The sequence below is a fragment of the Carassius gibelio genome, chromosome B16 (assembly GCF_023724105.1).
Source record: "Carassius gibelio isolate Cgi1373 ecotype wild population from Czech Republic chromosome B16, carGib1.2-hapl.c, whole genome shotgun sequence".
NCBI classification, from domain to species: domain Eukaryota; kingdom Metazoa; phylum Chordata; class Actinopteri; order Cypriniformes; family Cyprinidae; genus Carassius; species Carassius gibelio.
Window position 1 is genome coordinate 16753190 of NC_068411.1, and position 13013 is coordinate 16766202.

The following is a 13013-nucleotide window of genomic DNA, read 5'->3' on the forward strand; positions in this document are numbered from 1 at the left end:
ATCTTATAACTCAAAAGTATTACAAGTATTGACAATATCACTTTTAATATGCCAGTGAACTGTTATAGATAATTTTTTTATTTTATCCTGGATCTTCAGAAAAGCTTGTATTTGTAAAGTACTGCAGTCTCTGGGGGGTTGAGTAATTTTGATTGAAACTGTAGTGTGTGTGTGTGTAGCTGCCACTGGTCTAGAATAAAATAAGCTAATATAATATACATAGGCCTACTATACTTCACGTCTATGAAACAACAGACAATGTGAAGACAATGTGAATTTTCTTTGTGTGGTTGAATGTAAGTCACAGTTTAATACTTCAGAAGGGATGAAAGTGAGTTGAAATAATAAATAACATTTGGAATATCAAGGCTTTTGCTCTTCTGTGAAAGATTTAAGAGGCCACCTTGAGTATGTTTTCTTTCATTTTTTTTTTAGCCTTTTACCATTTTTTTATTTACAGTATAAAACAAATAATGTATCTGGAAATAATATGGAGAAGAGAGATTCAGCAGTCCCCAGGTCTTTAAAGTGAAGACATTTTATGGAAAAACTCGTCCTTTTTGTTGTTGTGCTCAGTGACCTTTGTTTGTTCATTAAACCCCTCAGACTCAGATTCATCCTCAGGCTCAGGCAGATGCCACTGAATGAAGACCAGATAAATCATGGACCCCAGCACGCCCCCCACCATAGGAGCCACTAATGGAATCCAGAAGAAGTAATCATAGCACCTGTGTGGGTCAAAAAAAAAGAGAAACAAATTAAAACTGACTGTTGAGAGAAGTCAAGCTCTGGTTACACACTTCAGTGAAAATACCAATGTGGCAACTAGTGCTGAGATCATTAATAGAACACCGGAGCTAAGCAAAGTGATATAACCAGTAATTAATTTTATCGGTGGAGATACAAGTTGAAAGGTGAGAGGCAAATGTGCAGAGATAATGAGGCTTTGTTAATCTGACATGAATAGATGTAGTAGACAGATTTGATTACGTACGTGAAGACTTCGATGCCCCAGCCTGCTGTGAAGGTGAAGAGTCGTGGACCAAGGTCACGGGCAGGGTTTATGGCAGCTCCACAGTTAGCCGACATTGACATGGAAATCCCTAGGACAACAGTTGCTACAATTGGAGGGAGCAGCGCTTCAGGAGCAGGAGCATTTCTCTTATCGTTCAGAGGTAGAATGCATAACATTAGCATGGCTGTGCCGACCACCTGCACACAGACATACAGGAGACAGATGAGTGCCTTTTTTATTTCTAACACGATCTGTTCTCTATATTAGATCATTGATTAATGTTTGAAAATCTTTTTAATGTTGTATAATATTTTATTGCTTTAGAGCAATTTGTATTAGATCAGATTAAGTTGTGTCCTAGTGATTAGAGAGTTGGACTCGTAACCCAAAGGTTGCAGGTTTGAGTCTCAGTGCCCTTGAGCAAGGCACCAAACCCTAAACTGCTCCCGGGGCACCACAGCAGAAATGGCTGCACACTGCTGTGGGTGTGTGTTCATGGTGTGTGTGTGTGTGTTTGTGTGTGTGTGCACACAGGATGGTATAAATGCAGAGCACTAATTCTGAGAATGGGTTACCATCCTTGGCCCCATGTCACATTGCTTTCAGATTAGATTACACAATTTTATTATATCAGTATTATATCTACTGTGCTTGCATGAACTAAAGAGAACTTGTCTAATCTGCCATTGCCTTTTGCTGACCTGATCGAGGAAGTTGGTCTGCATTGACACCACATCAGTTGGGTAGGTGGCAAAGATACTGGCTGTTTCATTAGGACCAAATACAGTCAGAACTCCACCACTGAACTCCATGATCGCATCTGGTGGAGAGTTGAGAAGTCAGTTGTTTAAAACACATAAAACTGCCAAGTATAGAATTTGAAATTAACACCATCTTTTAAAAAGTATTTTTATTTTCCTTTTTTCTTTTACCATGGTAGATGAGATACACAAGTCCAGAGGCGAGGTAAGCCCCCAGTATTTGAGCCAGAGAATAAGGTAGCAGCTTTATCCAGGCTAGGTCTCCCAAGACACAGAAACTAAGAGACACAGCTGGGTTTAGATGAGCTCCTAAGGGGGAAATAAAGGAGTACAAATATTAATAGAGAGGTCAGTGTTCTCGGTCCAAAAAAATATATAAAATTAAAGATAAATATTACAAAACATTTTGGCATAAATGCTCCTAAAACAGCTCAAGCTGTTAGCAGTTTACCTGATACTGCCCTGCTGAGGTACATGGCAGACATGACCCCTACAGAGAAAGCCATGTTTACAGACAGAAACTGTCCCTTAGTTTCCCTGCTGGTTTTCACCTGAGCAGCTGCAGCACAGCCAAACAGCTACAGGAGAAAAAAAAAATAATAATAATTTTTTTATATATATATATCTATTTGTGTATAAATGCATTTTACACGAATGTTTGGTGGCATGCAAAGCTTGATGCTTAGACTTAAAAAAAAAAAAATGTATTGGTGGAGGACAAATACGCAAATTAACTGGACAGATTTAGTTAGAAACATTAATTAAGTAAATTCAAGTTTTTTAATAATCAATTATATATTTTTTAACTATTTGAATTAGAAATATCCCCATAACAGTCATGCTCTTGGTCTGCAACGAGTGCAGTTACCTGCAGCTGTATTGCAGCTGTGGTAATATTTAGAAATGTGGTAAAAATTATTATGTGATTTTTCTATTGGAACTGGCCCTGATAGTACTTTAAATATTTACCCTGCACTGGATTATTTGTTATATTATGGATGGTGATATATCAGGTAAAACCTTCTGCACCAAGAAACACATTGTCAGCATTTATAACCAAAAGCACATGCACACAGAACTCTAGGGTAACAGAACATTCGATTTGTCCATTGTAAAAGCTTATCTTATGGTGTAACATTTATGATAACACTGACATAAGCCACTCTAAATTGCATGTTTTGCATCTTATGCATGGACATATCACTGATATTGCTGTTATATTTACCAGCATCCTGTCCTTTTTTAAGAGTATTATACAATAAATGTAATTAATAAATGAAATCTCTGAATAATAAATTCAGAGATTAAACAATATATTAATAATAACCCATGTTCAGAGAATCCAATAAATGTTGCAAAAGCAGCATGTAGACAACCATCAAAATATATAAATAACTTGGTTTTGTGTAACTTTAATGTGTTTTTAAGGGATGCTTTATTACTTAATGCGTTCGTTATCGTTAACTTACAATGAGCAATGCTTATACTGCATATATAGGTTCATGCTAATTGTTTACATATAATATATTTTAGTTATAAAATAACATTAGTTTACATAATTTGCACAAGCATGAATTAGCATTGAAAAATAGAAAAATTGTATGTGAGAAAAAACCTCTATAAATCAATAACTATACTCAAAGTTTGTTTAATAGTGAATATGCAAAAACTTACCAGAAGTACAAAGGTGCCTAAGAGCTCTCCCATAATCTGCCGCATCAGTTCGTTTTTCACCTTCATCCTCTTAATTATCTTTTTTACCTGACTCATTTTTAGGATTGTCTTTTAGGTTTTGTCCAAAATTTACTGTACCGCTCTTCAGAGATGATCTTCTGACCTTAGTCTGTGTCTATTAGCTCAGCTAACCTTTAAACCCTTTTTTAAATACACTTGCAGGGTAAAAACATCCCACATTAAGCAGTCAACACCCACATCATAGCTTGTCTACGCAGACTACGACCCCTTAATAAATCATTAATAATCATGTAGGACTAGGAGAAAGGGAGGAGGGCAAGAGAAAGAATTGGTGATCTATGATCCGCTGCTGTAAAACACTTATCATGCTTTTTCCGTACAATCAGATAGGACTGGTAAATTAGCAGACATACATAAATTAGGTAACTGTGCAATTATGTAGCTCAGATACTTATTCACCCAAATTTTTTTCCCAAAGCCACCGTCCATGTTTAACATTATGTTTAATGTTACCATTAGGATGAATATTGCTGTTTTAACCAAGCAATAGTTGAAACAGTATATTCTTACAGAATGAGTAAAATGATTTTAACTGTTCTCTGCTTGGTTTGAATGAAAGATTGGTTTAGAAAATATATAGTTTTAGGCTATTGGTTGAGGCTCTGATTTTGCAAAATACAACGATTTATCATAACAATTTGTTTCTTATTCTTTTTACTTTTTTTCTTTTCTTTTCTTTATTTATTTAAAAGGAGGCAGGAAAGTGCAGTAGGGATGGAACCTGCGAACTGGAACAGTATTGAAAGATCTCTGTAAGCAACGCAATTCATTTTCATTAAAATTTGTTTTCTGTAAAAAAAAGCATCTTCTGATTGACAGTTAAAATTTCTTAATATATTTTCTGTTATTGAAAAAAAGAAAAACAGACAAAAAGAATGTAAATGCTATAAATGTCCCATATGAAAGAAATGTAGTTGCTTCCTTTGTCTTTAATTTGAAAAAAAAAAAAGTTAAATTAGGGCAGATTTGTGCTGTACAGCCAACATATACACATATACTGTACATAGTAGCATTAAAGAAAATAAAAACATATGTAATGGTTTCTGAAAAAGAATGATAGTGCAATATTACATTAATAGTAACACAATTTGAGAGCTTAAACATTATTTAAAATAAATGAACTGGCCTCCAGTGCTTTTATGCTCTTAATTTCTAATATCAGTAAAGAAAAAAAAAAAACACTCCAAAATACTATGATGAATGATACTTCCTAATTGCAGAACTGAACATTTGCAAGCATATAACTTCATAGAACCTGTAACAGCAAAAATCATTAAAATAAAACAGTGTTTAAATTATGACTGAATTTCTTTGAGAATTGAGGTGCATGAAGGAAAGTGGAGGTCTTCAACGTGGCTGCTGAGGACGGTGTAGTAAGAGCTTCACTGGACCAAGGGGCAGTTTCTTGATGAGGTTCCAAGCCTCAAGACGCATCATACCCACCAAACTCTGATCTTGCACCTCCAACAACTCATCCCCAGGAAACACGTCATTGACTGGGCCACCTGGAAACAAGTAATGTAATTTATTGTTACTGAGGGACTTGGGATGAGACTCAGCACAATCTAAACTGTAAAATTATTCAAATCTGTTTGAATAATTGTATTGAATGGGATTGCTTAAAATTTTGGGAAAAAATGGTTTTACCACGGAATATTTTTTGTACAGTGAGAGGTTTGTCTCCTGAGCTGGATCCCACCCCTCCTTCCAAACTGAAGCCAAGATCAGAGCTGGACTTGTTCAGAATAACACTGACTCTGCTGCCTGTAGGGGGCGCACACACACACACACACAAAATATCAGCATCAGATTTCACAAGATACTCTGCTTTTTTACAGGTTTTTATCTCATCTGTCTACAAGACAAGACAATCAGAGTTATTATCAAATAGCCTAAGACCTTTCCTCAGTGTTGACTGATTTTCAGATGCTTTCACATTCATAATGACCACTACATGCATATGCATAAAAAATGTTTTCCTTCAGACCACCTACTCTTTCATATCTGTCCATCACTCACCTGTGATTCCTGGTCTTTCAGTGACCTCCTTTCTGTTGTTACAACTCTGAAGAACAATCACGGCCATGGCCTGCCCCTTCGCTTTCCTCAGTGTACGCAGAGCCTCCCAGTGGGTGGAGTTCTGCAGGGCAGTGCCATTGATTGACAGCACCTGAGCACCCTCAAATATAGAGCCTTCCTGTGCGGCTACACCACCTGGGATCACTCTGTGGACCTAAGAGATGAGATTTAAGTGAAACTCGCCATTTAGGTTAAAGCCAAATAGCAATGACTTCCAAAAAGTCAAAAACATACAGGCATTGTGGTGTACTTAAAGCTACACAATCAGGGAAATTTTCATGCGTTTGTTACTTTTTGTATGGACGTTTTTTTTTTTTTTTTTATCACATGGATTTGTTTCTATTAGTCAATGTTATAGCATTCATTGATACTCACTGTGACTGGTTTATTCTGATCCACTCCACCTGCCAAGGTAAATCCTAAGCCACTCCCCACCTCCTTGTGTAATACAACCACTTGCACATCTTCATATTTCTGTCATAAGTCAGAGGTACACGTTATAATAGCAAAAGGATATAGCTGTTGTCTATAATTGTCTTTGTATATTTTTGTAACAAAATTTACGTCATGGCAGTGTAAGTGTAGCTTCATTGTAAAATTGTAGCTTTTATACATTAAAAAAGTACATGTGTATAACTTGTTTTACCTGTAGGGTGTCATCTCCCAAGCCCCTGACATCATCCAGTAAACGATCAAGTTCATCAGTGCTCAGCAGTGTCACAGAAGAGAAGGCAGAGATGTCTGAGCTCAAGGATGCAGAGCGTGTGGATGGCAAATCTTCATCATCCGTTGATGATTTATAGTCCACTCCACCATAAGTACATAGTTCCACAAAACTGATAGGTAAATATGTAGAAAGAAAGTAGGGGGTTATATACAGTGGAGATATACATTGAAGAAAAAGAAATGTAGGGTGTTTAAACCGGTAACCTGCTGGTGTGTGCTTGTAAACTAAGCTGACAATCCATTTAAGTCTAATAAATAACTTTTCTATTTTTATCATTTACCTTAATGAGAAACTTCTGCGTTCTGATTGGCTCATGTTGCTTGTGATAGTCACAGATGACTCTCCTGAGTCAGAGTCTTCTTCAGTGTCTGTTTCCTCATCATCGTCTTCTTCGTCAGAGCTCCACCTAGCCATGCTAGTAGTGATTGTGGTGAAATCCTTCCTTGTTTCAGTGTTGTTGTTATTAGAATTATTGAGGGAGGAATATATTGTCTGGACAGGAGGAGAAGTTTGAAAATGATTGGGCAGCACTTTGGGATGGGTACCATTGACTGTCACAGCTCCAGGGCTACTCTGCTTTTGCATGTTAATTGTGAGAGGGGCTCTGTCGGGTGAGTTAGTTGGTGTGTTTTCATCGTCATTATTGTCAACTATTTTTACATTAATTGACTTCTGCTTTAATAAACTTTTCACATTTGACTGTTGAGAGATTGGTGGGATTCTTGCTTTTTCTTCTATTGTCCCTATGTCTCTGAAACCTGAGAAGCCAGTGATAGTAGAATCTGGTTCATCTGTGTGTTTTTTATTCACATTCCTCCTTTCATCTTCATCTCTCATGTTGATACCTTGTTCAGTTCTTGATTCATTCATTTGTTTTAATGCTGGAGCAAGCTCAACACTCTTTTTGTGTGTCTCTTGTTGTTGTTGTAATGTTTGTTTTACTTTGACTGTGGAATTTGAGTGAGGAGTTCTACTTGGGTCTAGAGTGCAATCAACCTCCTCATTAGAATCGCTTTTGCTAAAGAAATGTGTTCTTATGCTTTCTGTGTCCCTTACAACATTTCCAAAATGTAGATTTTTGTCTGAATCACTCTTCTTAACTAGAGCCACATGCTTGGGATGCTCTGGTACAGAAAAGGCCCTCCTGGTGCGAAGAATCGCTGGTGTGCTTTTGCTTTGTTGAGCCAAAGACTCAAACATGCTGATTGTATTCTTCACAGATTCCGAGGATGGTGCACGTGACTTCTCTAACACACTTTCTCCTATCTTTCCTTTAGTTTTACCTGTGAATACATCATCTTTCTCTTCCTCTTTGTGGATTTTATTGTGTGCTGCTCCTTCTGAGGCTAGCGGGTGTTTAGGTTGGGGGATTCCATCTTGCAAACCACCAAGATACTTGTTTTCATTTATGTCCAGCCTTTTTGTAATCTCTTTATCTGGTTGTTTGTCATTGTCAGTTTCCTCCTTGATTGCCCCAGATGTGGTTAACAGGTGTTTGACACCCTGGCTGGAGATGCTTGAACTGTCAGGCTGGTTCCTGTGAGCATTGTATTGAGCACTTGCTGACATTCTACTTCTGGTCCTTTCTAAGGACTGACTACAATACTTTGAAGACCCTGTAAACAACGTTCTGCTTGGCTCTTCATTGTCATCAGGCAGAAGTGACTGAGGTTTTTTGACAGAAGACGTTTCTGTACTCCTTTTAGGCTTTGATGACCCTGAAAAACTTAACCCAGAAGAACTGTCTCTTTGATCGTTTCTGTTCTCCCTGTTTGTAGAGGGTTCTTGCTTCCGATCAAAATATGTTTTTGAAAACCCTCTAGGGAATGTTCTGGCTTTTTCTGTATCATAAGAAGGTTTCCCCTGTTGGCTGTCAGTATGATCTAAAGACGTTCCAAACACATGGTCAGTAGTGTATTTTCTGTGACTTGGAGTAGAGTCCACCATGTCCATAGATTTGGGAAATGATTTATCAGAATTTGCAGTATTGCTGCGTTTTAATCTGGTTGAATCCTTTGAGTGTGGGTCAGAGTTGGCATCCGCCCCATACAGTTTTGCAATTCTTTCCATTATCGTTTGATTTCCAGTTATTTCCTCAGGATTGGAAGATCCTTGCTCTCTGGCCCAGGATCCTTTCCTATTGTCAGTCTGATCAAGACTTGATTGACCTTGCCACAGACTGCTATCTTCTCCAATAGAACCTTGGCTTAGTCTTGGCTTCAGTCTGGATGGGAGTGACTGGCCACTGTTTGCCTGCTCCAGAACTAAATTTACCCGGTTCATTCTCACAGATGTAGTTCCAGAGATTGGGTTTATCTTTCTGTCACTGTTCTGATTCCCTTGATTGGCTACACTGAAAGCTTGAATCCTCCGTGAAACACCACTGGGATGATTCTCTTGCGTGTATGAAGTTATCTTGTCGTTTGTCCCTGTACTCTCTAAACTCTCTAAATCAGATCGCCTCATAAAATTGTCAAATTCTCTTGTCCCACTTGGTGTCCCAGTTCTGTTGCTATGTCCTGCTCTCCAGTCTAAGCTTTTGCTTTTGTTTGTATGATAAAATCTCCTCAACTCATCTCCTCTGCTCCTGTCACTCGCTGCTTGACTCTTGTCTTCTTGAGTGTTTAACTTCTTGGCGCTCACATCACCCTTCTCAGAACTGCTGGAAAGAGTTGAGTCCTTGCGTGTATCCTTACTTGACGTTTTACATGACTCTTTGTCATCAGTGTTAGTGTGGGTAAAACTAGTTGAAGTACAGGCTTTATTGAGGTCCTTACTAGGATAACTTTTCTGTCTTGAGTCTTGAACTTTTCCACCCTCGAAAAAAAAGCTTTTTGTCCTGAGGTCCTTGGTAGTAAGCGTTTTAGCAGAGCGGATTTTGAATCTAGCAGTTGTGGAGCCAAACGGCTTTACAGATAACTGACTATGACTTTGTGCAGCCGTTCCATTGGATGATTCTGCACCTTCAGTTGTGCTGCTAGCCGTGTCTGATTCAGGAAACGGATGTACAGAAGTGCCAGTATGCAAACTCATGCTGAATGTCGCAAAAGTGTATTCGTTACAGTAGGAATTGAAAGCTGGTTGCTAACATCTTCTGAAAAAACATTTTTTTCTTTTTGCTTGTAATGGCTGGCTATATTTTCCTACCATCATTGTAAAAGCTGGAATAAATCTGTTTGTAATCCAGGGAGGTGAAGGGGACCACCTAACTTCAGCTTTACTATGTTGCTCCTCTGACAGATCTTTCACGGTGTCTGGATCCAAAAAAGAGCTAGTAATTGATCTCAGTACTCTCTGGTCCTTGTCTTGTTCTGTCATGTAAAGGCAATAACAACATGTAGAGGTTAGATTTTTATTTTTTTAAATTAAAGTTTTAATACATTAATTTTACTTAAATTGAATTGAATCATTACCCTGCCACTCTGGCCTGAATGTACAACCTGGTCCAGACTAATCAATAATCTACACCATCTCTAACTTAAAATGTAAATACTTCATTCTAGTACTTCAGGATTTCAACATACTGAAACTCGGTATTTATTACAATGAGAGTCCATAAACCTTTTCTGGGTATATGGCATCCATACCTTCATATGTAAACATTTAGAAACTATGGGCAAATGAATCTGAAACATTTTGACAATGTTTAAAAATCAGTGAGCCAGGGCATTTCGTTGTATTTTTACTCTAACAGCATTCTTGATGCTACTTGTCACACTCTTGAACTCTTTTACAAAACCTGATACACAGTCAGATAACAGGTCAAACACACCAGACTACAATCCTATCAAACACCACATGTGTTACAGAGTAAGAGTCCACACATTGCTAAAGCTACTTGATTTTTTTAAGCGTGAATAAACAACATGGAATATAAAAAATAGAGGATTAATGTATCTTAAACCTGTGAATAATGTCAAATAGTCTAGCAAGAACTCTGCACATTGTCTCACTTACACACCTACCATTATTCAAAGCAGCACATTGAAATTCATTCAGACACTTCAGTAACATCTGATAATAGTCACATGCAATCGTGCAAGCAAATCTCCATACAAATCAGTTTAAACCCTCTTTGGGCAACATTGAATCAACAGCTGAAATGCTAGCACTTTAAATCAGGATTTTTGTAATGGTCTTGTCCAGATTTGTTTGCCCCACCTTGTTCTGTTGTGAAGATTGCTTTTGTTACCTTAAACTGAACATTTATATATGCCAGGAGTTATGTTTAAAATAAAAGACATGAGCAAACAGCGAGCCGAGATAGAGTGGAAGTAGGAGGAGGTGTGACGTACTCCTTCCAGGAGCGCAAATACAGACCTGATGAAAATAAACCTGAACTGATTGAAAGCAGTTGACACAGTAAATATAGGTTGTTACATGGTTGCTCATAACCACAAATGGCCTTGTACTGCTGCCTTGTATTTCACAGATATGGATGCAAAATAAGATTACCAGTCCCACATGACTGCAACATTTCATATTTTCCAAGGAAAACAGGTCAGTGTCAGTTTACAGAAACACCTGTTGTCCCATGCCACACGCACTTGAACAACAATGGCCATACACTTTACCTGCCACATAGTCTAACCATACATGAGTTTTAGCTCTTCAAATAGAAGTAACGTACCTTAGAGGACTGCTGTGTCTCCTATAGCTTTTTGAGAGAACAGGTGTTCCCCATCCTGCCTTTTGCCTCTAAACTCTCTCACTCCTGTCATTTTTCTATGATACATTTTTACTGTAATAAGAACTTGCCTGACTGGTTTGACATGCTTACCCTTTTCCACCCCCTTTGATTGTTATGCCTTCCTCTCTCATTTCCCTACCTCGTTCTCTCCTCCCCCGTCTCTTTCTGTCTGTGTCTCTTTCTTTTTTCCTTCCATCTATTTGTGTCTCAGTTTCTTTGTGTCATACACACATACACACCTGTCAACATGCACACCCTTCATGTCTAATGAGAACATTCCTGGTCCGCGGTTTCTTGGTGACTCAGTAAGTGTAAAAGTGGTAAAATCTCGTGACAGACATCTGGTACTGGAGTTATAAGACCTCCTGACATGGTTCACATATATGATGAATTCAGAACCCAAAGTGAATTAAAGATGAACTGACGTTTGTTTGAAACAGCATTTAAGCATACTTAAAAATTAAAATGCAAACACATGTAAAATGTGGATTTTGTTAAGATGGACTATCAGGCCTAGATAATACATTTGGAGCCTATGTACAGTATACCTGTTAAATGGACAGCAGTTGGCCTACAAAAGACAAAAGTGACATGTAGTATGTACTTAATCTTTGATTATACATTGTGTCATCATGTTTAAATAAACATACTGATTGAGTAGCCCTATCTGAAGTCTTCAGCTGCATAATTAACTCTCCAGTTGCGTTTAATATATTCAAATAGTTTCTGCATTTTGACAATTAACCATGTTTCAAATAGTAGACACATGCACTGAAACTCATTTACAGTACTATTAGACAACACCCTTTAGTCTTGACATCAGTGATGCACTTGGGTTTCGTTATGCTAATGCTAAGAAATCTGTTTATCCAATCAGTTCACTGTAATTTTATCTGCTCCATTTTTCGTTTTCGCTCATGCATTTCCTCTGTACATATTTACTTGCTCACAGTTCTTTACAGTTCTCAGTGACCTTCTATACTGTGGTTGTAGTGAGGAGCAAGTATCCTATTTTTAAGACCTACTTTAATAATAGACCCAATTAAATAGATGCAGCACTACATGAAACACTATATGACTAATGTGAGTTTATAAACATCCAATATGAAGAGGTATGCCAGATGTTGGCAAATACTAAAGACTTACTTTGTATCAAGCACCAAACAGTGAACAGCAATGACAGATGACAAAGCAGCATTTTTTTTTAAATAACGAGAATGCAAAATAATGCAAGTGTTTGAAAAAGAAGATTAAAAACTTTGAATAGGCTGGCTATGACCAAAGTGAAACCAGAAACACCAACGGCATAGTATACTGCATAATTTTAGGATCATGAAAACCATGAACCAGAAATGCCAAGGACCTGTTTGCAAACGGCTACCACATGATTTTTTTAAAACATGTTAGTTGTCATCAGGCATCATGTACATAAATTCAAAATGCAAAAGCCTGTAGATGTAGGCCCCAATAAACAGCAAAACTGATCATGCACAACCTTAAAGGATGTAGTAAAAGGTGTAATTGACTTTAACACTGCATCACTTGGATTAAACATTATAATAATACAATGAAGTATGCATTGTAAAAGGTAACAAAACATTTTGACAATTGATTACCTGGGTGAATTTCTGTGGCACACTTGTGGGCTGAGTTGCTCGACTTCCTGCAGCTGCAAGAGCAAATGAAGAGTGCAGGAAAAGGAGCTGCTTAGAGACTGAGAGAGAGCAGATGGGCGGGAGTTATGTTTGAAATGTGTGTGAAGCTTGAGAGACAGCCAGACCTTTTAAAAGCTCAAAAATATGTGTTATTGTTCTGTTTTATATTGCTTTTGCATGTACATTATATAATACAATGTATTATTATTATTTTTATTATTAAGGATCAATAAACATATATTGATTTCACACTGTGATATAAATGTAAACCACAATTAACCAAAATAACTAAAACAGAGATGAATTAACCATTAAGCATTACATATCAATA

The 13013-nt window shown here is 37.5% G+C and overlaps 2 protein-coding genes across 2 annotated transcripts; both read right to left on the reverse strand.

The window, feature by feature from the left end:
• Positions 1–272: 272 nt before the first annotated feature.
• Positions 273–3698, reverse strand: LOC127975113 (aquaporin-10-like). Its single transcript, XM_052578912.1, has 6 exons — positions 3451–3698; positions 2228–2354; positions 1948–2085; positions 1717–1835; positions 995–1212; positions 273–728 (listed from the first exon to the last, which is right to left on the reverse strand). Exons 1-6 carry the CDS (start codon positions 3544–3546, stop codon positions 524–526), a joined length of 903 nt encoding a protein of 300 aa, XP_052434872.1. The 5' UTR covers positions 3547–3698; the 3' UTR covers positions 273–523.
• A 731-nt stretch (positions 3699–4429) lies between these two features.
• Positions 4430–12781, reverse strand: si:dkey-92i15.4 (uncharacterized). Its single transcript, XM_052578911.1, has 7 exons — positions 12644–12781; positions 6618–9648; positions 6257–6446; positions 5986–6084; positions 5551–5764; positions 5179–5295; positions 4430–5036 (listed from the first exon to the last, which is right to left on the reverse strand). Exons 2-7 carry the CDS (start codon positions 9368–9370, stop codon positions 4879–4881), a joined length of 3531 nt encoding a protein of 1176 aa, XP_052434871.1. The 5' UTR covers positions 9371–9648; positions 12644–12781; the 3' UTR covers positions 4430–4878.
• Between the last annotated feature and the right edge of the window lie 232 nt (positions 12782–13013).